General features: G+C 43.7%; 1 protein-coding gene across 2 annotated transcripts in view; it reads right to left on the minus strand.

The window, feature by feature from the left end:
• Slc10a7 (solute carrier family 10 member 7) overlaps positions 1–27,210 on the minus strand; it is a 232,370-nt gene that overhangs the window by 190,113 nt on the left and 15,047 nt on the right. For both annotated transcript variants that reach the window (XM_021170488.2, XM_085843802.1), the window contains exons 3-4: positions 19,100–19,236; positions 13,171–13,246 (exon numbers count right to left, since the gene is read on the minus strand). In XM_021170488.2, the coding sequence (XP_021026147.1) occupies positions 13,171–13,246; positions 19,100–19,236 (213 nt within the window). The remainder of the gene's footprint in view (positions 1–13,170; positions 13,247–19,099; positions 19,237–27,210) is intronic.

The following is a 27,210-nucleotide window of genomic DNA, read 5'->3' on the forward strand; positions in this document are numbered from 1 at the left end:
GCCCCCAGGTTCTTACCCAGTGTGAGTTCCTGCCTTGGCTTCCCTCAGTGGACTGTGAATCTGAATATGTAAGCACTTACATAACCCCTTTCCTCCTCAAGTTGCTTTTGGTCATGGCGTTTCATCCCAGCAACAGAAGCCCTAGGAGTAGTCCTAAGTGAGACACTTGGGTTTTGTTTGTTTGTTTGTGGGGAGTGAGAATCTGCTAATGTTTTCTAATGTCCAAATCATTTTTTTCCATAGAAGATATTTAAGTAGATGGTTTACCATCATCCAAAGTTACACAAGGAAAAGAAGACAGAGAGGATCCATTCAGCTAAAATCTTGTGCATGTTTTTTTTTTTTTTCATTCTCTGATGGCTTCAAAAATGCATAGCTAACACCAGAGAAGTTATTCATTTATTTCTAAGGTCCTGCCAGCTATAGAAAGCTCCTCCTTTCTTCCATTCAAAGTGCTACTTCCTTGAAGGCTCAAGGCAAACACTTAAGGGCATTTCTCCAAAGGCTATGGCTGCCTGTGTGGAAACAAAGTAGAAGAAGTAGAAGTACCTGAAACATTGCAGGTATGCATCCTGACTTTTCTGTAAAGGTTTGGCACTGGACAGAGCGTAACTGGAAATGAATTACTGCCTTAATAGTACACAGAGTGGCGGTTAGAGTAAGAAATGCCCCTCACTTGGACGCTTGGTCCCTAGGCTCTGGTGATATTTAGGGGGAGGAGGGGCTTCAAGTGCCTTTGGGAGGTAAAGCCTTGCTGGAGGAAGTGTATCACTAGGGGCGGGCCTTGCTGGAGGAAGTGTATCACTAGGGGCGGGCCTTGCTGGAGGAAGTGTATCACTAGGGGCGGGCCTTGCTGGAGGAAGTGTATCACTAGGGGCGGGCCTTGCTGGAGGAAGTGTATCACTAGGGGCGGGCCTTGCTGGAGGAAGTGTATCACTAGGGGCGGGCCTTGCTGGAGGAAGTGTATCACTAGGGGCGGGCCTTGCTGGAGGAAGTGTATCACTAGGGGCGGGCCTTGCTGGAGGAAGTTTGGGGGGAGGAGGAGGCTTTGAGCATTTATAGTCTCTCCCCACTTCCCGGTTGTTTTATGCTCGGTGTCTTCATTTGAAGATGTAAGCTCTCAACTTCCTATTGCCATGTCTGGCTGCTGCCATGGCTTCCTTTCAAGATGAACACTTAACCTTCTAGAACCATAACTCAAAGTAAACTTTCGTAAGCTGCTTTAGCCACAGTGCTTTGTCAAAGCAACAGAGCCCTGACTGATGGCATCGTGGAGATGCCTAGGTTTCTTTTGAATCTTCCTAAGTACTCATTTATTTGAACAACTAGTCATATGTTTGAAGGTACATTGACAGTGCCTCTACACACTGGCTACAGCAGCTGCAACTGTGGATGAGAGATACCCATGGTGATGGAGGAAGGCCCTTTCGTGAGACACAAAGGCCTTCACGATATACTATGCTAAAGATGTGTAGACACAAGGGAAGACCAGAGGACTTGGGAAAGAGATAGGGAATGCTTCCTAAAGGAAGAAGCTACCAGTTAAAGAACACACCCAGTCAATAACTTCTTACAGGGCATTTTTACCAAGTTTGGGCTTCTTGGTCTAATCTGGGGCGACCCTTATTTTTCCCACCAGGGTGGCTCAAGTTCTAAGTAATATATGAGCTTTCTGTTCAGGACTGGCCAGGGACAGACAAGGCAGCATAGGTAATGAGCCACAGGCACTGAAGCAAAGAACTAACGAAGGCCTTCATCCAGACCCCTCCATTCTTGCTCTCTAACCCTAAATGTGTTTGTGTCCATTTCTCATCTGTATAACAGGGACTAGCACAGTGTCTAACTTAAGAAAAGAGTACTCTGTCCACTTCCCACTGCCACACAGCCATGTCTGTGACTGCGAGGGCTGCTACAAATTCAGGCGTGCCCTCTTCTAAATGCAGGATAGGCTCCTGCTGGGCCCACTCTGGGCAAGTGGGCTACATACAACAGTCTGGAAGAACAAGTGCATGCCAACAATCCCCTTACACAAAGACCATGTGTATGTAATATCTTTAATTTTTATGATATTTACTTATTTTTTGTGACTATGCACACATACGTGGACACAAGCATGTCACAGCATGCACATGCCAGTCAGGAGATAAATGGCAGGGTTCACCACATGGGTTCAGGAGACAGGCAGGTTGTCAGGCTTGGCGACAAGTGCCATTAACCACTGAGTAACCCTGTCAACCTTGCAATGATGAACTATTTGATAAAGAACCTACTGCAAACTCAAATGAAAGTGAAGGCATATCCGTTCCTTGTTCTTCATAAAAAGGATAACACACACCAAGAAACATTTTTAAGCTAACCCATCATGAACTTAAACAATGATTGGTAGCTGTAACATATAAATATACTTTACCTCATAAGTTAGTTTAAACTTTGCAGTAACACTGTTTCAAGGAGCATACTGGACAGACAAGTGAGTGAGAAACACTTCTGATCACAACATGAATAATTCTCACAACAGGTTCTCTTAAATGGATTTTCACAAATGAGAAAATATGTCTACCCTAAGACACTATTCATCTCTATCCCGCCTGATCTACCCTTCCCTAGTTTGTCACAGTAAACAAGAAAAAGGTCCTTGTGACAGGTAGAGAACACATGGGCCTGGAACTCCCTTAGATGTCTGAACAGGTGAAGCCACGAGCACATGAGGAATGGAGTCACTGGCTTCCTCAAACTCCACTTTACTGCCTTCATTATGAATTCTCTCTCTCTCTCTCTCTCTCTCTCTCTCTCTCTCTCTCTCTCTCTCTTTGTTTTGTTTTGGTTTTTCGAGACAGGGTTTCTCTGTATAGCCCTGGCTGTCCTGGAACTTACTTTGTAGACCAGGCTGGCCTCAAACTCAGAAATCCTCCTGCCTCCTCCTCCTGAGTGATGAGATTAAAGGCGTGCGCCACCACGCCCGGCTCATTATGAATATTCTTATGTTGCTTTAAGGGATGCAAAGAAAGGTCTCTGCAAAGAACACTCACCAGATGGCATCTAAATAAATACAAAAATAAGAAAAAACTGTCTGATTAAGGACGAGCACAGCAGGCTCTTTGGTGAACTGAAGTAACCCTGATTCTAACAGCATTGGTCTAGACTTGGAGGGGGCATTCCTTGACTAACAGGCCTGCCTGTCAACTAGAAATGAGGGAATGAGGAGATTGCTGTTGGAAGCACAGGCAGGCTAAGGAGGCTCAACATAAACTCAAAAGGACCATGTTCTCCAAGTGGCCAACACCACAGGAAGTGCCTGTACGTGACATAAAGCTGAGACTCCCCAGCAGGAACCAATGTTGGAAGTCTATGCAGAGGATCACAGCAGCTAACTCACGCATGGGACTGGACAGCAGCTTGCCCTGCAGTAGTGTGGTTCCAAGCTGTGGTTCACAAAATGAGTTTAGTGAGCTAAGTTAGCTTGATCCTTCCCAGCATGCAAGGGAGGGAAGGAAGGAAATAAGAGAGAAAGGAAGATGGAATAAAGGGGCAAGGGAGCTACACAGAACGGCTATATTTTGGGAAACTCAGCTTCTACAAGTGGGAAATATTTAAAAATAAAAATCACTAAATTCTAAATATAGTATACAAGTTCAATATCTTGGCACTTGATTCAACCCAGCTCAGGGAGCCCTCCTGATATACTAAGGCCATTGGTTTGCATCCAAGCGCTCTTGACCATGAGTGCTCTTGGAAATCTCACGACACTCTATGACAGGGTGTTCTCATTAGGTACTTAAAGATACAACTCGGTACCTTCGGAAAGCAAGTAAGTTTAAAAGACTGTACAAAGATCAAGCAGGACTCCACAGTTTCTGTGGTCATAATAAGCAGCCAATGCCAAACCCCTTCGTGTGAAGATGCAGCTAGAATTAAATGCCTGTTTAGGAGGCCTACAAATCCACACCACAATGAACCAAAGCATAAACATCCACAGTTAAGGATCGAGGCTAGCTAGGGGTAGGGTCAAAAGAGAAAGAGCTGACTGCTGAACTTAAACTTCGTCATATTTCCATAAACCCAGGAAGTCGGCAAAATACTGAGAAAAAGTCCATTTTTCCAAAGTAACAACTTCATAACTACATGCAAATGCAGGAACCAAAAACTTTTCAAAATGTGCATGCCCAGAATCTGAACATAAAGGTAAAGATAATCAAACTATCATAAGACACAATAAGGGCTGGAGAGATGGCTCAGCGGTTAAGAACAACACTGACTATTCTTCCAGAGGTCCTCAGCTCAATTCCCAGGAACCACATGGTGGCTCACAACCACCTGTAATGGAATCCAATGCCCTCTTCTGATATGTCTGAAGACAGCTACAGTATACTCATATACATAAAATAAATAAATATATCTTTAAACGAAAGACATAATAAATTGATCATTACTTATAAGACTGTTAAAAGAATAGTTTTAAGTACTGTTATTTAGACTAGCATTTCCCCAAATCAGCAAGGGATCCAAGATTCCACTTAGACAGGAGCCTGGTGTTGGAAATGGTCACTAACCACAGTGAACATGATTCATGCAGACACTGTGATGGAAAAGAGGATTAGACTAGGAGCAAATGTTTATGCTGAGAGGGAGAAGGCACCTGTGGGCTTCAGCTTGTTCACAGGGCAGTGCCAGGATGCCTTCCTAGGTGCTGAGTCTGAGGAAAACACCATGTGTGTTTATTCAATCTTTCTGGTTCCAAATTCTAAAAACAATATTCCAAGGAGTAATTTGGTTCCTATGACCTTTTGTTCTCTGAAGATATTATCTTGGATAGCTGATATAAATACTCCAGGTTACACATACACACACACACACACACACACACACACATTATTAACATGCTAACTAATAAACTGCAGTTATCCATCCTGTAAGTTTATTTAAAACACTAATCATCTTAATATTTACCCACTGTCTATTGCTTATTAAACTGAAGCTCTTATAAAGGCACCACAAAAAGGAAGACACATCAAGCACTCAGTACATGCTTTTCAAGAGAGCAACTAGATGCGCACATTTAGAAGAATGAAGCCATTTCTGTTTGGTTTTGACCCTAGGACAAGGGCTAAGATGCATGTTATACACCAAAGCAGACTTGGCCTCCAGGTCTTCCCAACATCCCTAGGTCCCTACCTGCCATACCCTGTCCCCAACCCTGAACATTTCAGCCCAGGGGCTGGGTTGCCCTTCTCCCATTGGCTCTTAAGTATAACAGGCGTACATTTTGGTCCCCCTCTCCTTCTCCTTCTCTTCTCACTCTCTGCTTTCTCTCTCTTCCCCCTTTCCTCTCTTCCTTCCCTTAGCAACTTCCTTGACCTCTTTCCCTGGGGCCAGTGAACTCGGTGCCTCAGAGCAGCATCCCAGTAAACCTCCCTTTTGAACTGGCTCACTTCACTGGAGAAATAACTAATCAATTCCAGAAGTAATAGAGCTGGGCATGCAATGCAGCGAGTACTGAGACACTGGAACCATGAGTTCAATGCCAGCTGAACTACAGAATGAATCCCAAGCCAGTAGAAACACAGCAAGACCTGGTCTGCAAGAGGAGGAGGGAGGGCATCCTCCAGCCAGGTTCCGACTGGAGAACAATACTGGTTCTTTCTTAACTGATCCCTCACACTTTGCATGCATTCCAATGTGCAGACCAGTCAGGCCCAAGTGAGCCATCTGTGAAATGCTTATGTAATTACTATTGTTCCCTGAAAGGCTAAGGCAAGGGTCAGAGAGGTCTGGAACTTCGGGGAACCTGCAGATAGTGAAGGTAAACAAAGGAGTGCAAAGCATGCTTGACTCCAGGGCAAGGGCAACCCAGTGCTCAAGCACCGCTGGAATTCGCCAGGGCAGGAAAAAAACACATTACCACACCTTAAGCTGGACCTGCTTACTCTTCACCCAAGAGCCGAGCAGTCGATAAGAGCTCTACACTAAGGTGCAGGTCACATGCTTGAGCTCTGGAGAGCAGGATTGACTCTGAAGCAGGAACCTGGCCTGGCTGATGCTCTTTTCAAGTTCAGGTCTCAGGAATCCACTCCCCTTGAGGTGGGAAAAGGGCTAAACATGAAAAAGTGAAGTAATAACACCAAAGAGCAAATTCAGAGAACAGTATCAGGGAACCAGAAGTAAGATGTAAGGGGATGGCCATGGTATCAAAGGCTGAAGCCACGTAAGACAGAACTGATTCTTGGAGGCTGGACACCATTTTGTCCACTGAATTCTTCTGCCTGCTCGGGAGAATGGAAGATAGACTGAAAGGCATTGGAGTTAAGTGAGAAAAGCCTGAGGTAGATTAAAAACCTTGAGAAAGTATATTTTGAAAGACCCACAATGTGAGGACTCCCTCACGTTCTGACTCAGGAGAGGCAACAACCCCAAAATCACCCACAAGAAACGATCTTGCTGCAACTGCAAGAGGATTTTTATTCGAGAGCGTTCTCGGGCCCATGGTCATACACCACGCAGGGGTAGAGGACCATGGCGCCCCGAGTAGCTGAGTAAGGGGGTATTTAAAGGAAGAAACCACAATTCATGGAGGTGGGGAGGGTGTTGTTGGAAAATACCAAAAATACCAGTTAAGAGTCACAAGGAAGTATAAAGTCACAAGTGTCAGGTTATCTCTCAAGACAGTTTCTAAGAGCCCCTAACAATCTAAGAGCCCCTAAAGATAGCACATTTGCATTGCAGGTTCCAGTAATGGTCAGGGTGCCATTCTTTGAATTGAACCCAGGAAGAGGGTAGGTGGAGGAATGTCGCTATCTGTTTTATGACCAGTACCTGGAGCACTAAGCCACAAAGGCTACACTCCCAAGCCTGGGCCCAAAAGCCTCGAATTTTGTTTTTACTTTGCTATACTTTTTTAATACTTCTTCAATTTAACCACATTTACAACGGCTTACATTGGAACCAGTCAGCTCTTTCTGGTGCTCCTAAGAATCCAACCAGGGCCGGGCGGTGTGCTAAAGCTAAAGGCGAGGAGGGCAGAGTATAGACAGAAAGCCTTGTGCTGCTACATACGACTGCTGTCCTGTCATCCAAGGGAAATGTGTGCCCCACTAAAATGAGTGCAAGAGGTGGCCTGCACACAGCTGAGGGCTTGCACACAGGGGCAGACTGCACACAGCTGCAGGCATACAGAGTTGGCAGCTTGTAAGAAGGTGCAACACTTATCTCATTTCTTCCCACATGCCATTAGCCCACTACCCACTGAACCAAGCATAGGCTGCCCCACTGATAGGAGAAAGTAAGGGATGGATGGTACACTGCTTGCTAAGGGCAGTGACTGACAGATAGGCTTCCCTCTCCTCCAAGTCCTCCCTGAGTGGATCAGATTTGCTCCGACTGCCTTTATAAATGTTTCAAAGAACGTTAGCTTCATAGAGCACTGGATTAGCAAAGGCGACTCCCCACTGATAATGCAAAATAACCCTGATAAGCCAGGGACTGAATTCTCCCTCTCCACTTGGACTGCGATGATCTTGACTTTTCACCTCTAGCAAAAAGCTCTGAGCTACACGTACAAAGCTGGTAATGAGGGCTTCATTTGCTTTCCAAGCAGTGAGAAAACCTTTTTATAATACACTCAGGTAGTCATGACCTTCACCTATGACTTAAGAGTTCACCAGACGTAATAAAGATCTTTGCTCAGGGGACACCTCTTAAATCTCCTTTACAAAGATCTGGACACCAGCCCCATTGATGAAACTATACACACACTTCTATACTCCAAATCAAAATGTTTCTTTAAAGTGTATTTGGAATTCATATGTCTATTATCAAAGGAGTCTAAAATCCTTCTACCTCATAAACACTATATAATTAAAAACCTCAATTATGTTTCTATTTGAAAACAAGCATGCTAACGGAATCCTTTATTAGGCAAGACAACAACCTAATGCCTCCAACTAGAAACACAACCCAGTTTCCCAAGCAGAACTCAATCTGTGTGTATTTGGGACTTTTCTACATTAAGGTAAGAAAACAATAATTTAGTAAAAAGAGTCCCTCTAAAATGATTTCACTCTTCTATTTTTGCATAGTTTCTAACAGAAGCCAGAGGTCTGAGTCTTCTCAAGGGCAAATAGACTGAAGGGCAGACAGAACACAAGCCCTGCACACAAGCAAACAGGATGCTGCCTTAGCAGTGAACAGAGAAACGAGGTCTAGCCTCCTCTCCCTTTTGGAGAAATGAGGTCCAGCCTCCTCTCCCTTTTGGAGAAATGAGGTCCAGCCTCCTCTCCCGTTTTCTGGCTAGTGGGTCATAAAACCAGATTACCCACTGACTCTCTCTTCTTTCCCAAAAATCTTCATGTGACAGGTCATCCTACTCCATGCTTGGGGACAAAGAGGCAAAGACCTTACAGGGACACCAGAGCAAGTATGACCAGCAGACCGTCTTATGCCCGCAGTGCACTGGTCATAACCATGCCATCCACTTGGGTCCTCTACTGCTACAAACTTCAGGCTCTGCATACAGAAGCATGCAGCCTCCGGAGCTTTTTTGGTCCCATTTCGGAAGCTTCTCCCATGCCAGGTAAAACTTCAGTTAAACAAGTCTGCTCTGTCTTTTTTCTCATTAATCCATCCTCTGTTACAGGCTTGGAAGAAGATGGCTTCCTCTGTGACAAAAGTTTATCTATTTTCCTTATTCCTTATGGTAAAAATGAGAAAAGTCTTAGGTGAAATGGCCACGTAGCTAGCCTTACACACCACATCCTATTTCTGAAGGTGGACATAGGCACAGAGGTGCCGTTACACTTTGAAATGCATGCACAGGTTTATATACCACTTGCAGACAAAACAGAATTCATTCTGTGAAAGACAAAGAGAATAGCAAGGTCCATCCGCAGACACTGGAAACCAAAAGGCGGGGTAGACTAAGGCCAAAAAAATTTAAGCTCACTACTGTAATAACCCAGGCAGTACTCATGCAACTGATACACACAATTTATCTTGGGGAGATGGGGGAGGAATGATAAGCCAATCTAAGCAGCCTGCCTACAAGAGTCCTTTAAAGGTGGAGGGGCCTGCTGCAGTGATTCTGATACCAAGCACAGCGTTAAATACAGGTAAGGGTTAGCACTGTCAAACAGGGTCTGAAGCGTCTTCCTCTGGTCCTGACCTTATCCAGTGGGATTCCTGCTGTCTTTTCTGTCTTCACTCTGCTATTTTCTTTTCCCTTCATCCCTCTGAAGGCAGAGTGCTTGCCTCCATTTCTCTCTCACCTCTGCAGCTTCACCCAGCAGTTAGGACCCACATGCTCCAGTTTTAGAGATGCCTTTGAGTGAATTCTCCTTTGCTAAGCTTCCAAGAGAATACTGAGGCACTAGTAGGGAGTATCTCTTCTCGAATGCTGCCCTCGATAGTGTTTGGCTCTGAATTAACATTAGCATAGATGAGAGAGAGATGTCTTTATAACCACGCTGTAAAAAACTAATAACTCCAAACATAAGGCAGTAATTTTCCAATCTTTTAAAAAATAAATTTCTTCTATAGAAAGGATTCCCATGACAGTTACTGTAAGTTGTACATAACTTAGATTTGAATATGAAGATTCTCTTGGCAAGACCCATAGATTTTAAGCCTTTGAAAGGCTTTTTTGGGGGGTAGAGTAAAACTTCTTATCCCAGAACCTTACATTTAAAACAGAAATCTAACTAAATAAATGTACATGCTTTTCAGCAACTATATTATAAACTGTATAAACTATGTTGTTTTATTATCTCATGCTTTGCAATAAAATTACCTCTGTAAACCTTTTTTGCTTTTTCTACTATTTAAAAAAATAAGCTACAATTGCATGTGTTCGCTCACACAGACATACACACACACACAGACATGCATGCATGAACCACTTTCACCATAAGTTAGTTGTACAATATCAACAATATATCACAATTTTGCAGTTTGGAGGAAATGCACTTCAAATACTAAAATAAATAAATAACAGTTATAAAACAGTTACGGAACCGCGTTGCCAGCATTTACATTAAGACGACTGACAACGTAAATGTCACAAAGTTAAACTGTTAGCCAACCCCACCCCTGAAGAGCATTTTCAAGCATGTGTACGATGAGCCCAGGAAACAGCTCAGAGGGGGGAGGTGCTCTCCTTTAAGCCTGGTGACCTGAGTTTGATCCCCAGAACGAACAGACCCCCACAAGTTGTCCTCTGACCTTCAAATGCACCCTGGAGCACATGCGCTGTGGCCCTCCTTCTCCCTTCCTTCTTCACACCCTCCCCCTCTCACTTTCTTAAATTCCTACATAAGAATATACTACACTTTTCCTGTAAAGCCCACCCTCTATGATCTCTGAATTTCATTCTCCAGTCTGCAAGACAAGAACCCAAAACCCAGAGTATAGTCACAATAGCTAAGGTGGACCAATTAGCCAGAGTTCAGAAAGAACTAGGGTAAGTTTATTCAGGAGTAAGCCTCCGAGACAATTACATCAGGCGAATGAAAGTGACTTTCAAATGGAAATATTAGAATGGCAAAGTTTTCAAACTGACAAGATCAAGTGATGATAAGGTTGCAAACATAGGTTTAAGCATCAAATGACACAGCTGCTTCGGAAGTTACTGTGCGAAGTTCTTCCAACAGTTAAACATCCATTTGTGACACAGAGAGAACTGTCCACTTCAGAAACTATGAGCAGGAGATTCAACTCCGTAAAGATGCTTCTTCCGTGGTCCAAAGGCAATGAAACATCAAAGGATCCAGCTTTCCCACTAATACATTTTCCTCAAGAGAACTAGCAGTGCATGAAAACTCACCCCCCCTCCAAACTAGAAACTGTCCATATGTCAATGGACAGGTGGGTGGATCAACAATCTGCACCTCTGCAAAACACCACTCAGCAACAGAACAAAACAGAACAAAAAAACAAAAGCAAACTAGCCAAAGGATGGATGAACACAAAATAGATTAAGTTGCAAAATAATTACAATGAGTAAAAAAAGCCAGGAAAAAAAAAAAAAAAAAAAACCTAAAAAATAAAAAGCAAAAGCAGAAAGCAATACTGTAGGATTCTAGTATATAAAACTCCAGGATATGCAAACTAGTCTAAAGTGACAGAAACAGACCCAAGGTTGCTGCATCTTGAGAGGGGTGCTAGAAAGGGTAAGAGGAGAGGGTGTCCAGGAACGCAGGAAACTTTTCAGGGTGCTATGGTTTCAGTACGTTTCCCCACAGCAGACAGTGGCATGTCTGCAGTCCCAGCTGTTGGGCAGGCTAAGGCAGGAGGCTCGCTGGAGCTGAGGGCCAGGCTGAGTAACCCAGCAAGATCCCCACAGAACAAAAGGGAGACCAGTGCCTCCCTCACTGGAAACTGAACCTCTAACCCAGCAGTTCTCAATATGTGCATCTTGGCCACTGAGGGTCAAACGACCCTTTGACACGGGTCACCTAAGACTACTGGAAAATGCAGATACTTACATTACAACTCATACAGTAGCATTTTACGGTTGGTGTCACCACAACATGAGAAACTTATAGAGGTTGCAGCATTAGGAAGTTTGAGAACCACTTCTCTAGAGTAAGCACACTGTGGGGTGCAGCCTCTGTGGGGACTTAAGCCTGGGAGATCCACCCTCAAAGATGAATTAACTAAATGAAAAGGGGCTCATGGCCATGACGTCCTTCTGCTCTTTCTCACCAGTTCTCTCTTCCCCTTCAGCCTTCACCAAGGGATGGGACAGCAAGAAAACCCTCACCAGATGCAGACCATTCAACCTAGACTTCTCTACCTCCCAGGCTGCAGATATAAATCTCTGCTCTTCATAATTACCCAGTTCCAGTGTTCTGTTCAAACAACATGGAATGGACACAGGAGGTAATGAGTGTGCTCACTGTGTTGAGAGTAGTCATTCCTCTTAAGGGAACTGCATTCAGAACAAGGAGATAGACAATACCTTGAAGAGAATTAACACTGGCTCTAGATTAGATACATCAAACTGTGTGACAAACGAAATACTCGGCATAAAGAAACTGCTTTAGTTGGCTTGCTTTCTCCATTTTATTCCTACTCCAAGAAGCTAAACATGACTGGGAGAAACTATGTGCCCATGACACTTGTCTTGCCTTTAAATGATGGTTTTACAGACACAGATGGGGGGAGGGGGAGGAGAGAGAGAGAGAGATGTGATAAATTATATACAGATAAATAATAGATAAATAGATGATAGCTAGACAGATAATATTGATTGATATATGATAAGAGGTAGATATGTAATACATAAAGATATAATTAGATGGTAGGTAGTAGATAGAGATATAGTAGATAGATTGATAACTGCTACATAGATGGTAGATTGATAAATAGAATATAGGTAAGTGTATAGATGACAGACTGATGGGTGAGATAATTGATAGATATATGACAGATGATAGATATGTGTATGGTTTATCACATGCAATGAGTTTAACATAGTTATTTTTCAAAAGAATAGAGCAGGCATGCAGTAAAGTATTTTTAGAACCAGTAAGAGGATAACCACTCGAACAGGAAGGAACCCTAGGAATGATGTGGGATATCCTATTACCATCCCCTCTTCCCTGAGACCACTTTCTTCACAGATGAGCATGGAAGAAGACCAGGTGGAAAGGAAGGGTCCTCAGCCTGACGTCATCGTGCCTTTCAACCAAGGGGTACCTGCAACAGTGGCAGGCAGACAGCTTCCATCTGGATTTTAACACAGACTTTTGCCACAGTTGGGTAACTGCTTTGATCTCATCCTAGAAATGTGGATTTCTTTTTCATATCACCTATATTTGCTACTAAACATACTGAATCTTGCCCACCAGTAATTGAATTTATTATTTTTCTTTTTTTAAGGAACTAAGAAGTGGCTACAGGCTTGAGTCTGTGAGTCTGGTATGAAAGGTTCCTTCCTTTGGACTGTGCTTCCTTCATCCCCAGCTTCCTACTGACAGGAAGGTCACCATAGCTACTTCATTCTTCTCCCTTGCTCTTCCCTCTGAAGACCTAGTTCCACTCATCACCAATTTGAGCACCAACCTAATCCCCATCAACAGCCACACCGCTCATAAACGGCTCACAGGAGTTGTCTACAATGATTCTTTCACATCCAAAGCACAGCACACACGATTAAATACGGTTATCCCCGTGACTCACCTCATTTCCACCAACTGCCTTGGTTAAAATCACGGCAGAAGACACAGGGGGTGGCATGCAACCTACTGTCTGCAGACTGAAAAATAAAAGAAAATCCAATTGTAAGTAGCTCCTCCTTTCCAGATGTAAATAATTCCCACGAGTCAGTCCTAAAGAGCAGAGCTGAGCAAAGTAACAGTGCTTACTGACACACTCTCCGCCTTGCGCTTAGACACCATGGGACTTGACATGGGCCCTGAAATCTCATTACAGTCTACAGGCTTAGATGGTTTTCTTAAGTTGTTTACACGGTGAGGGACTGGGATTTAGTGTAGTTGGCAGAATACTTGGTAAATATACAGAACACCCTGGGTTTTATCCTTAGCACCACATACAATAAGGCAGTGGTGGCGCACACCTTTAATCCCAGCACTAGGGAAGCAAAGGTAGGCAGATTCTCTGGGTTTGAGGACAGCCTGGTCTACAGAGTGAGTTTCAGGACAGCCAGGGCTACACAGAGAAAACCTGTCTCAAAAAAACACAATTAATAATTAATAATAATAAAAAATAAAAATAAGACCTGCCTATAATCCATCCCATTAAAACACACATACACTAAACTTTAATTATGGAGTTCAAAAAGCCACTACGTTACGTTAAGTAGAGTCACTGAATGATAAGTAAAATAGATAACATAATCTTGGGTTACTGTCATAGACATCTCCAGGAACTGGTACAGTGACACACACCTGTGGTCTCAGCTAATCAAACACACGGCAAGAAGGAACAGGAGTTCAAAGACAACCGAGGCAACACAATGCTCTGTCTCCAAAGAAAATCTCTGTGCTCTCTCGTAAGTCTCTTGGTCAAACGTAAGCCTGGAGGTGACCTCTAAAGCCCAAGAGTGCTTGATAAAAGTGCGATTTTACAGTTGCCTTTCATCTCAACAACACTGGCGTGCTGTAAGGTTACCCTGACCGCCTCCAACCACACTCCATGCTGAATTCTTTTTTATCCTATGTATGTGAGTACACTGCCGCTGTCTTCAGACACACCAGAAGAGGGCATCAGACCCCATTACAGATGGTTGTGAGCCACCATGGGGTTGCTGGGAATTGAACTCAGGACCTCTGGAAGAACAGTCGGTGCTCTTAACCACTAAGCCATCTCTTCAGCCCCTCCAGGGTGAATTCTAATATCCACTTTAAATTTGTTCTTATTAAATTATGTCCATATGCTCACGGTCAAGATAGTAAACATATTTTCTCAGTTGGTATAGGAAACACACTGCACACCCGGTAAACAGAACTATGGGCCGCAAGTCTGAGAACTAAAACCGAAAAACATTCCTCAGCGCAGCCTAACTAAGAGGAAGTTCACAGAGGACCCAGTGGACACGACACAGGCAGCAGAGGCCCAGGTGTCTGAGGCCAGCCTGGGCAACACAGTGAGACCTGTCCTCAAGATAAAATAAGAACAAGGGGGTCTGGGAAGATTTGTCTTGTTTGATTAGTTGGCTGGGTTTTTTGAGACTGGCCTTCAATATAAATGTTTCTGCTAGGATGGGAGGGCATCCTGAAACCTGAAGGCCCAGGAACCACACAGCTAGGTGGGGCAGTGTCCCAAGGGAAAGGCAACCTGAGGCATGGGAGCACCACACAGCTCTGAGAGGAGAGGATGCCTCCTCAGGAGAGGTGTTGCAGCTCCGCGGGAGGGTATCCCCCTCTGGGCTGAGGGACTGGGGCACTTGCTCGCCTCTTCACTTCTTCTCTTCAGTTTCTTTTCTTTTGACTTCTTCTGACAAGAGTCACACCAAGCAGAAAATCTCATGAAAGAGATTTATTGGAGGCTCCAGGGTATGGAGGAACAAATCCAGGGATGACTGCCCTCTGCTCCCAGGAGCAGACCTCTGGGACCTGGACAAAGGTGCTGGGACCTGGACAAAGGAACGGTGCTTATAAAGGATTTCTGAGGGGCAGAGCTTCTTAGGGCGGAGATTTCCAGAGTGAGGACTGATGGGACTTCAAGTCCTGATCATGGGAAGCTGAGGTACTGGTGGGGTTTCCCACTCAGGGATTGATGGCTTTTTTCACCTCCTTTCCCCTGCATCAGACCCATGGGTTAGGGTGAGAAGTCCTTCTCGGGGGCAGCCTGCTTTTCCTGGGATACCATCTCTGTAGAGCTGCTGGGGGTAGGGGAAGCTGAAGAGGAGTTGCTGCCACTGTGATCAGCTCCTATAGGACACCCTCCTGCTGCAGTGTTTCACAAAAGCTGTAGGCTGAGGTAGGAAAGGTGTCACTGTGGATAGCTCCTGAGGAGCAGCTTCCACGGAAGCAAGAAAGGTGGTGTATCCCCTTGAACGGCTCCTGCAGGTCCTGTGACAGCTGCAGGCTGAGGTGTTGTGGTGCTGCCATTTTGAGAGGAGCCGCCATTTTGACAGCTCCTGAGGAACATTTTTCTGCCAAAGCCATAGGTTGGGGCGGGAAGGAGGGATCTGCCACCACTTTGATGGCTTTTGTGGGCCAGAAGTTTTGTGGTGTGCAGCTCAGGGACTACACTGAACTTACTATGTAACCCAAGATAACCTAAAATTCCCAATCCTCCTGCCTTAGCCTCCGTAGTATTATGCTAGCAAAACATTACAAGTAGTTTTTTGGGTGGTGGTGGTGGTGGTGGTGGTGGTGGTGGTGGTGTATCAAAACAGGATTTATTTGTGTAACCGTGGCTGTCCTGGAACTAGCTCTGTAGATCAAAACTTGAACTCCCAGAGATCTATCTGTCTCTGCCTCCTGAATATTAGGATTACAGGTGTGTACCACCACTGCCTGGCATATGCCTTATTATTAATGATAACCCCTGAGCTAGACTATAGAGCTCCAGAATTCATGCATTCTGTTTCTAGGAAGTCAGTTTCTCTCTGACTGTGTCATGGGAGCGAGTTTCCACCTCATGATCTACTTGGAAATGTGGAGTAGTTTGTGACTCCATGTGCTGCTTATAAAGAAGCTCAGTCTCGCACGCTACTGCGTGCTTCTACCGCCACTCTGCTCCTCACTTCTAGTCTCCTGTAATTCTGAGGTAGACTTTGTACTCCCTCAAGCTAACTGAACTGACTCATTTTTATTGTCAACTTCACACAAACTAAAGTCACCTTGGAAAAAGGAACCTCAATGGAGGAATTGGCCTATAGCATTGTCTGTGGGGCATCTTCTTGATTACTAATTGATGTAGAAGAACCTAGCCCATCATGGGCAGCACCATCCCTAGGCAAGTGGGCCTGCATTGAATAGGAAAGGTTAAGTCAGAGAGCAGGCCAGTAAGCACATTCCTCTAACGCCTCTGCTTCAGTTCCTGCCTCCAGGTCCCTGACTTGAGCTGCCGCTTTGACTTCCCTCAGTAACCAACTGTTACCTGAAAGTACAGGATCAAACAAACCCTTTCCTCACCAAGTTGCTACTGGTCGTGGTGTTTATCACAGCAACAGAAGAAATCAGAACACAAAGACACCAGAGTTTCTACTTAAAGCCAGGATGCTAAGGAGGAACAAAGGGATGTAAGAAGAGATTTACCTAAATGATGGGCAGCAAGTTTGAGCTCGTTTACCACCCTAGGGTGGGCGTGATGGGACCACCTGCTCTACCTAGCACACGCATGACAAATGCTCCTCTCCTCATACAATATCCTCATGCCATGGAATGCTCTGTTCTGATGACCACCATTGATTCTTAATTCTCTCTGTTTAGCTCTCTCCCTTGAGTTCTCAGCTACAGCTTCAAGTCCAAAATTCTCCAGGTCTACTGAGCTGATCCTAAAGAAACTATGTCTCTCACTAATGCCTCATTTTGGAGCCCTCTATTCTAAACATACACAGATGCTGTTGAGTTTTAATATGTATTATCATTTACCATAGATAGATAAATAGATAGATAGATAGGCAGATACACAGAAGCACACATAAATAGCATATATATGTTGTATGTATTCAACTAGATTGGAAGTTTCCTAAAAAGAAATAAAACAACATCTTTTCACTTCTTCCATGCCCCATGGACAGCAGATGCTCACTACTTCCAGATTCTCAGGACACAGAAGTACATCACTGCTCTGAAATGACATCGTTTTGTCATGTGACATTTTACCTCTCCTAGTGGAAGTGCACTCCTAATCTCCCTCTCTACTCCTGACTCAGTTAATAAAGTTGCCTTGACCCTGCCGCTCAGTCCTGAAGTCTAATCTCCTGGAGACTGCTACAACCCCAAGACAGAGGTCTTAAAAACTTATATTCGGTCCTTCCACATACATTTCTCTGCGGAACTCCCACATTCCACTAGCCTCCACACTAGTTCCCAGTTTCAGCTCCCCTACCATCCATAGCACAGCCAGAAGATTTCCATACAAACAAGTCTCACAGCACAAGCTCCTTCCGTCCAGGCCTGCAGCTCCCAGGATAAAGTCTCCACATTGCACTAAGGCTGGGAAGACTGCACATCCAGCCCCCCGTGTGCCCGACACCTCCACATCTCATTGTCCTTCCAGCACAGAAGCAGGACCGGCCAACTGGGGTGCTTTGCTGGACTCACCTGTGACACTGCACACTTGTTTCTGCCTGGCTGCTTCCTTTACAGAGAACATTCTCCCTGAGAACTCTGGGGAGAAACCACTCCTCAGCAGCCTGCCACCCAACCCCCATGCTGCACTTTACCTCCCGGCAGCACTCATTTCTACTCTGTCCATCCTGACTGAGTCTCCCTACTGGGCCACTACACTTTTGCTTGCTATTCTTTCTCCAACATCTAGAATAATCCCTGGCACACAGTAGGGTTAAACAGGCCATGGGTAGAAAAATTTGATGCAGCAAACATCATTAAGTGGTTAAAGTATGTCCTCATTTTATACAGAGAAAAGCGGGTCTAAATTATGAGATAATTTTGCTAGCCACACATATGCCAGCGGTAGGATCAGAGGGTAACCTCTGAGCTCTGTGGTTCGTGTTTTAAGAAGCTAGAACACGATGCCAAAGTGAGGTTAGTTTTAAACTATTTTAATTAATGTTTCAATTGCTAAATTCTTTTTTTTTTTTTTTTTTTTTGGTTTTTCGAGGCAGGGTTTCTCTGTGTAGCCCTGGCTGTCCTGGAACTCACTCTGTAGACCAGGCTGGCCTCGAACTCAGAAATCCGCCTGCCTCTGCCTCCCGAGTGCTGGGATTAAAGGCATGTGCCACCACGCCCAGCGCTAAATTCTTTTTATTAAACATGGTAACAATTTTTAGGAAAGAAAAGATTGTCATATATCTGTTAAATTACCTATATCTACATAAATCAACCAAAACAAGTAAAAACCTAAGTCTCTGTCCCACATATATACTTTTATTATGCATTTTAAACGTAGACATTACATGTGCATGCTTTAAAAGATACAGACAACCACAATAAGGCACCAGTTAACAGCCTATATTCCCATGCAGACATCTTCCAATGTTCCACTTTTGTGAGGGGGTTGGGGTGCACGTGTCTGCACGTGCCCAGAGACCATAGGAGGATATTAGGTCTAATACTCTCTCAGTCTCCACATGATTCCCTCAGGCAGCGTCTCTCACTGACCCTGGAACTGAGCCTGCTGACCCTCCTGCCTCTGCCTCCTCCAACCTCGGGATTACAGGCATCACTCTTCACCACTGAGCCATCTCCCTAGATCCTCTGCCACTCATTTAAATGCCCAGAAAGTGTCCATCCTGGTACCTTTAAAATTACCCCCGAAGTCTACTTTAAGATTCTGTTAAACAAGCCTCTCCTGAATCTCTGACAAAACACTATTGTTTTAACAGACAATGTTTAAAAAGTGGTCTCCTTTCCCGATAACATACAAGACCTTTCATTTATAGTTGCCATAGAAACAATGTCACTAGAGCTGCCCCATTTAAAAAAGTTCCCGTCAAAAGGTTTAAACATACCCTTTTAAAAGCCACTCGTTGATGGATGTGACTGATAAAAGCTGAAGAAAGAGCCATATTGCTGCTGGGAAGAAGGCAAGTGTGAAGATTTGGATGAAAAGATGCAGTTTCAGGTGCACCAGTGCGCTGGTCAGCTCCTGCAAGGGGGAGGAAGCAAAGGCTGAGATCAGAACACGCTGCGAAGGGAGCGTGTGCAAAGCTACGCCACACATGTGAGCGTTCACTGCTGAACTGTTCCAATCTTAGCTCTTTACAGGCACGTGTATAACAGACGGGCTGGGCTATAAGGAAAAGCATGACGATGATAACAAGATAGCTTTATATAAAATGTCCGAGCTATCTCATTTCCTTCAAATATATAACATGCTCTGACCTATACATTCCTGGTCATTCCGGTCAGTAAAGCATAAGCTAACTAGCATTACAGTGGAATAGAACCAAAGTCTGTTGATGCCATAAATAGAATATATGTCTATTACATTAAAAAATTCAGAAACTTCATAAGACTTAGCACATTTTAGCCAAGTATACTAATCTCTAGTCATTGTATGAAATTTATCAGACTTTCATTTGAGATGTCACCAAATCCACAAACAATAATTTCTAAAAAATACTCTCTCCAATAACAGTTTATATTCCAAGGAGTTCCTCCCCTGCTGAGCACTAACTGCAATTCTTTTTTCTTTTGGTTTGGTTTTTTGGTTTTTTTGTGTTTTTTTGGGGGGGGGGTTGTTTTTTGTTTTTTTGGGTTTTTTTTTTTTTTGGTTTTTTGAGACAGGGTTTCTCTGTATAGCCCTGGCTGTCCTGGAACTCACTTTGTAGACCAGACTGGCCTCGAACTCAGAAATCTGCCTACCTCTGCCTCCCAAGTAGTGGGATTAAAGGCGTGTGCCACCACGCCCAGCTCTGGCTGCAATTCTTTGTCAACATTTTTTTTGTGTGTGTGTGAAATAGCCAATGCCTGGAGCTAAGCTAAATGCATGCTATCTCATCCAATTTCCACAACAGCCCTGTGAGGTGAGCATTGCCCCTACTCAAAGCTGAGGGGACTGAAACAGAACAAAGTGAAGAGCAGACCAAGGCCACTCCTAGTGCACTACTCATCAATTCTAGGTTTGCTTCTACCATGGCAGCACAAGCTGCCCCACAAGGCTAAGAGATGCACATTCAAGCCTGGGCAATTTCATAGACAGAAAGGCAGGCAAGGTTGCAGGCGTCGCTCACTCGGAGGAGGACTTGCCTGACATGCACACGCCCTAAGTCTGATTCCCAGAACCACATAAACCAGGAATGATGATGGCACACACCTGGAATCTCAATACTTGGCAAGTTGAGGCAGAAGGACCGAAAGTCCCATGTCATCCTCAGCTACACAGTGACACGGAGGCTGACCTGGGCTATATGAGACACTGTCACAAAACTAAACCAAACCAAACCAAACAGAATAGAAGAAAAAACACATGGTGAACTTGTTATGAGTCTCACAGCCAAAATTCATGGAATAATTAATGCTGCAATTCAAATATGTGTATGCACACACTCACGTGCGAACACGAATATACACATATATATTTATTTACAAATATATGCATTTATATTTATATGTTATTCTGCTGAAACCCAACACATTCAGAAAGTAGGGCCAGAGCTGGGCGTGGTGGCGCACGCCTTTAATCCCAGCACTCGGGAGGCAGAGGCAGGCGGATTTCTGAGTTCGAGGCCAGCCTGGTCTACAAAGTGAGTGCCAGGACAGCCAGGGCTATACAGAGAAACCCTGTCTCGAAAAACCTAAAAAAAAAAAAAAAAAAAAAAAAAGGAAAGTAGGGCCAGGCTGGTAACATACACTCTTAACTCCTTGGAAAGAATTTAAAACTTGGAGACAGAAACAGAATGATCCTTATGATTTTTGAGGCCACCCTGGATTACAGAGTGAGCTCCAGGCTTTCCAGAGCTACATAGTGAAACCCTGACTCAAAAAACAAACAAATGGATCCAGCCGGATCAGCACAGGGGTAGCTTGAGCGCAGGGTCGCCTAACACCCGCCAGCTACCCACGACCCCCGCCACAGGATTTTGGGACTGCTGGTGAGTGGAACACAGCTTCTGCTCCAGTCCAATCACGCGGGACCTGAGACTGCTCTGGTTGGGGAGAGAGAAATCCGGCCTACATAGGGCCACAAGCCTCTTCCGGTCAGAAAAGCACCGGGGCAGCTAGGGCGCAGGGTCGGCTGACACTCGCCAGCTACCCACAACACCCGCCACAGGATCTTAAGACTTCTGGTGAGTGGAACACAGCTTCTGCTCCAATCCACTTGCGCGCGGGACCTGAGACTGCATTAGTTAGGGAAGCAGAAACCGGCCTGAGTAGGGCCACAGGCCTCATCCGGCCGGATCAGCGCCGGGGTAGCTAGAGCGCAGGGTTGCCTGACACCCGCCAGCTACCCACGACCCCCGCCACAGGATTTTGGGACTGCTGGTGAGTGGAACACAGCTTCTGCTCCAGTCCAATCACGCGGGACCTGAGACTGCTCTGGTTGGGGAGAGAGAAATCCGGCCTACATAGGGCCACAAGCCTCTTCCGGTCAGAAAAGCACAGGGGCAGCTAGGGCGCAAGGTCGGCTGACACTCGCCAGCTACCCACAACACCCGCCACAGGATCTTAAGACTTCTGGTGAGTGGAACACAGCTTCTGCTCCAAGCCAATTGCGCACGGGACCAGAGACTGCATTAGTTAGGGAAGCAGAAAATCGGCCTGAGTAGGACCACAGGCCTCTTCCGGCTGGACCAGCACCGGGGTACCGCCAGCTACCCACGACCCCCGCCGCAGGATTTTGAGACTGCTGGTGAGTGGAACACAGCTTCTGCTCCAATCTTTAAACAGTGACAACAACAACAACTAACCCCAGAGATTACCAGATGGCGAAAGGTAAACGTAATAATCTTACTAACAGAAACCAAGACCACTCACCATCATCAGAACCCAGCACTCCCACTTCGCCCAGTCCAGGGCACCCCAACACACCGGAAAAGCTAGACACGGATCTAAAAGCATATCTCCTGATGATGGTAGAGGACTTCAAGAAGGACTTTAATAACACACTTAAAGAAATACAAAGGAACACTGGTAAACAAGTAGAAGACAATAAAGAGGAAGCACAAAAATCCCTTAAAGAATTGCAGGAGAACACTGCTAAAGAGTTACAAATCCTTAAAGAAAAACAGGATAACCTAATCAAACAGGTAGAAGTCCTTAATGAAAAACAGGAAAACACATCCAAACAGATGATGGAAATGAACAAAACCATACTAGACCTAAAAAGGGAAGTAGACACAATAAAGAAAACCCAAAATGAGGCAACACTGGAGATAGAAACCCTAGGAAAGAAATCTGGAACCATAGATAGCAGCATCAGCAACAGAATACAAGAGATGGAAGAGAGAATCTCAGGTGCAGAAGATTCCATAGAGAACATCGGCACAGCAATCAAGGAAAATGTAAAATGCAAAAAGATCCTAACTCAAAACATCCAAGAAATACAGGACACAATGAGAAGACCAAACCTACGGATAATAGGAGTGGATGAGAATGAAGATTTTCAACTCAAAGGACCAGCAAACATCTTCAACAAAATTATAGAAGAAAACTTCCCAAATCTAAAGAAAGAGATGCCCATGAACATACAAGAAGCCTACAGAACTCCAAATAGACTGGACCAGAAAAGAAATACCTCCCGACACATAATAATCAGAACAACAAATGCTCTAAATAAAGATAGAATACTAAAAGCAGTAAGAGAAAAAGGCCAAGTAACATATAAAGGCAAGCCTATCAGAATTACACCAGATTTTTCACCAGAGACTATGAAAGCCAGAAGATCCTGGACGGATGTTATACAGACACTAAAAGAACACAAACTCCAGCCCAGGCTACTATACCCAGCCAAACTCTCAATTAACATAGATGGAGAAACCAAAGTATTCCACGACAAAACCAAATTCACACATTATCTCTCCACGAATCCAGCCCTTCAAAGGATAATAACAGAAAAAAAAAAAACAATACAAGGACAGGAACCACGCCCTAGAAACTACAAGAAGGTAATCCCTCAACAAACCTAAAAGAAGACAGCCACAAGAACAGAATGCCAACTTTAACAACAAAAATAACAGGAAACAACAATTACTTTTCCTTAATATCTCTTAATATCAATGGACTCAACTCCCCGATAAAAAGACATAGACTAACAAACTGGCTACACAAACAAGACCCAACATTTTGCTGCTTACAGGAAACTCATCTCAGAGAAAAAGATAGACACTACCTCAGAATGAAAGGCTGGAAAACAATTTTCCAAGCAAATGGTATGAAGAAACAAGCTGGAGTAGCCATTCTAATATCTGATAAGATTGACTTCCAACCCAAAGTCATTAAAAAAGACAGGGAGGGACACTTCATACTCATCAAAGGTAAAATCCTCCAAGAGGAACTATCAATCCTGAATATCTATGCTCCAAATACAAAGGCAGCCACATTCATTAAAGAAACTTTAGTAAATCTCAAAGCACACATTGCACCTCATACAATAATAGTGGGAGACTTCAACACACCACTTTCACCAATGGACAGATCGTGGAAACAGAAACTAAACAGGGACACAGTGAAACTAACAGAAGTTATGAATCAAATGGATCTGGCAGATATCTACAGAACATTCTATCCTAAAACAAAAGGATATACCTTCTTCTCAGCACCTCATGGTACTTTCTCCAAAATTGACCACATAATTGGTCACAAAACAGGCCTCAACAGATACAAAAATATTGAAATTGTCCCATGCATCCTATCAGATCACCATGGACTAAGGCTGATCTTCAATAACAAAATAAATAATAGAAAGCCAACCTTCACGTGGAAACTGAACAACACTCTTCTCAATGATACCTTGGTCAAGGAAGGAATAAAGAAAGAAATTAAGGACTTTTTAGAGTTCAATGAAAATGAAGCCACAACATACCCAAACTTATGGGACGCAATGAAAGCATTTCTAAGAGGAAAACTCATAGCTCTGAGTGCCTCCAAAAGGAAACTAGAGAGAGCACACATTAGCAGCTTGACAACATACCTAAAAGCACTAGAACAAAAGGAAGCAAATTCACCCAAGAGGAGTAGACGGCAGGAAATAATCAAACTCAGGGATGAAATCAACCAAGTGGAAACAAGAAAAACTATTCAAAGAATCAACCAATCAAGGAGCTGGTTCTTTGAGAAAATCAACAAGATAGATAAACCCTTAGCCAGACTCACTAGAGGGCACAGGGAAAGCATCCTAATTAACAAAATCAGAAATGAAAAAGGGGACATAACAACAGATCCTGAAGACATCCAAAACACCATCAGATCCTTCTACCAAAGGCTATACTCAACAAAACTGGAGAACCTGGATGAAATAGAGAAGTTCCTAGACAGGTACCAGGTACCAAAGTTGAACCAAGATCAGGTTAATGATCTAAACAGCCCTATATCCCCCAAAGAAATAGAAGCAGTCATTAATAGTCTCCCAACTAAAAAAAGCCCAGGACCAGATGGGTTTAGTGCAGAGTTCTATCAGACCTTCAAAGAAGATCTAATCCCAGTTCTTCACAAACTATTCCACAAAATAGAAACAGAAGGTACTCTACCCAACTCATTCTATGAAGCCACAATTACTCTGATACCTAAACCACAAAAAGACCCAACAAAGATAGAAAACTTCAGACCAATATCCCTTATGAATATTGATGCAAAAATCCTCAATAAAGTTCTTGCTAACCGAATCCAAGAACACATCAAAACAATCATCCATCCTGACCAAGTAGGTTTCATCCCAGGGATGCAGGGATGGTTCAATATACGGAAATCCATCAACGTAATCCAGTATATAAACAAACTCAAAGACAAAAACCACATGGTCATCTCGTTAGATGCGGAAAAAGCATTTGACAAGATCCAACACCCATTCATGATAAAAGTCTTGGAAAGATCAGGAATTCAAGGCCCATACCTAAACATGATAAAAGCAATCTACAGCAAACCAGTAGCCAACATCAAAGTAAATGGTGAGAAGCTTGAAGCAATCCCTCTAAAATCAGGGACTAGACAAGGCTGTCCACTTTCTCCATACCTATTCAACATTGTACTTGAAGTCCTAGCCAGAGCAATTCGACAACAAAAGGAGATCAAAGGGATACAAATTGGAAAAGATGAAGTCAAAATATCACTTTTTGCAGATGATATGATAGTATATATAAGTGACCCTAAAAATTCCACCAGAGAACTCCTAAGCCTGATAAACAGCTTCGGTGAAGTAGCTGGATATAAAATTAACTCAAACAAATCAATGGCCTTTCTCTACACAAAGAATAAACAGGCTGAGAAAGAAATTAGGGAAACAACACCCTTCTCAATAGTCACAAATAATATAAAATATCTTGGCGTGACTCTAACTAAGGAAGTGAAAGATCTGTATAATAAAAACTTCAAGTCTCTGAAGAAAGATATTATAGAAGATCTCAGAAGATGGAAAGATCTCCCATGCTCATGGATTGGCAGGATCAACATTGTAAAAATGGCTATCTTGCCAAAAGCAATCTACAGATTCAATGCAATCCCCATCAAAATTCCAAATCAATTCTTCAACGAATTAGAAAGTGCAATCTGCAAATTCATCTGGAATAACAAAAAACCTAGGATAGCAAAAACTCTTCTCAAGGATAAAAGAACCTCTGGTGGAATCACCATGCCGGACCTAAAGCTCTACTACAGAGCAATTGTGATAAAAACTGCATGGTACTGGTATAGTGACAGACAAATAGACCAATGGAATAGAATTGAAGACCCAGAAATGAACCCACACACCTACGGTCACTTGATCTTCGACAAGGGAGCTAAAAACATCCAGTGGAAGAAAGACAGCATTTTCAACAAATGGTGCTGGCACAACTGGTTTTTATCATGTAGAAGAATGCGAATCGATCCATTCCTATCTCCTTGTACTAAGGTCAAGTCTAAGTGGATCAAGGAACTTCACATAAAACCAGAGACACTGAAACTTATAGAGGAGAAAGTGGGGAAAAGCCTTGAAGATATGGGCACAGGGGAAAAATTCCTGAATAGAACAGTAATGGCTTGTGCTGTAAGATCGAGAATTGACAAGTGGGACCTCATGAAACTACAAAGCTTCTGCAAGGCTAAAGACACCATCAATAAGACAAAAAAACCACCAACAGATTGGGAAAGGATCTTCACCTATCCTAAATCAGATAAGGGACTAATATCCAATATATATAAAGAACTCAAGAAGGTGGACTCCAGAAAGTCAAATAACCCCATTAAAAAATGGGGCTCAGAACTGAACAAAGAATTCTCACCTGAGGAATACCGAATGGCAGAGAAACACCTGAAAAAATGTTCAACATCCTTAATCATCAGGGAAATGCAAATCAAAACAACCCTGAGATTCCACCTCACACCAGTCAGAATGGCTAAGATCAAAAATTCAGGTGACAGCAGATGCTGGTGAGGATGTGGAGAAAGAGGAACACTCCTCCATTGTTGGTGGGATTGCAAGCTTGTACAACCACTCTGGAAATCAGTCTGGCGGTTCCTCAGAAAATTGGACATAGTACTACCGGAGGATCCAGCAATACCTCTCCTGGGCATATATCCAGAAGATGTCCCAACCGGTAAAAAGGACACATGCTCCACTATGTTCATAGCAGCCCTATTTATAATAGCCAGAAGCTGGAAAGAACCCAGATGTCCCTCAACAGAGGAATGGATACAGAAATTATGGTACATTTACACAATGGAGTACTACTCAGCTATTAAAAAGAATGAATTTATGAAATTCCTAGCCAAATGGATGGACCTGGAGGGCATCATCTTGAGTGAAGTAACACAATCACAAAAGAACTCACACAATATGTATTCACTGATAAGTGGATATTAGCCCAAAACTTAGGATACCCAAGATATAAGATACAATTTGCTAAACGCATGAAACTCAAGAAGAATGAAGACCAAAGTGTGGACACTGTTCACCTTCTTAGAATTGGGAACAAAACACCCAGGG

This window comes from Mus caroli, unplaced genomic scaffold (assembly GCF_978045245.1).
Source record: "Mus caroli unplaced genomic scaffold, Mus_caroli_1 scaffold_10, whole genome shotgun sequence".
Taxonomy (NCBI): Eukaryota; Metazoa; Chordata; class Mammalia; order Rodentia; family Muridae; genus Mus; species Mus caroli.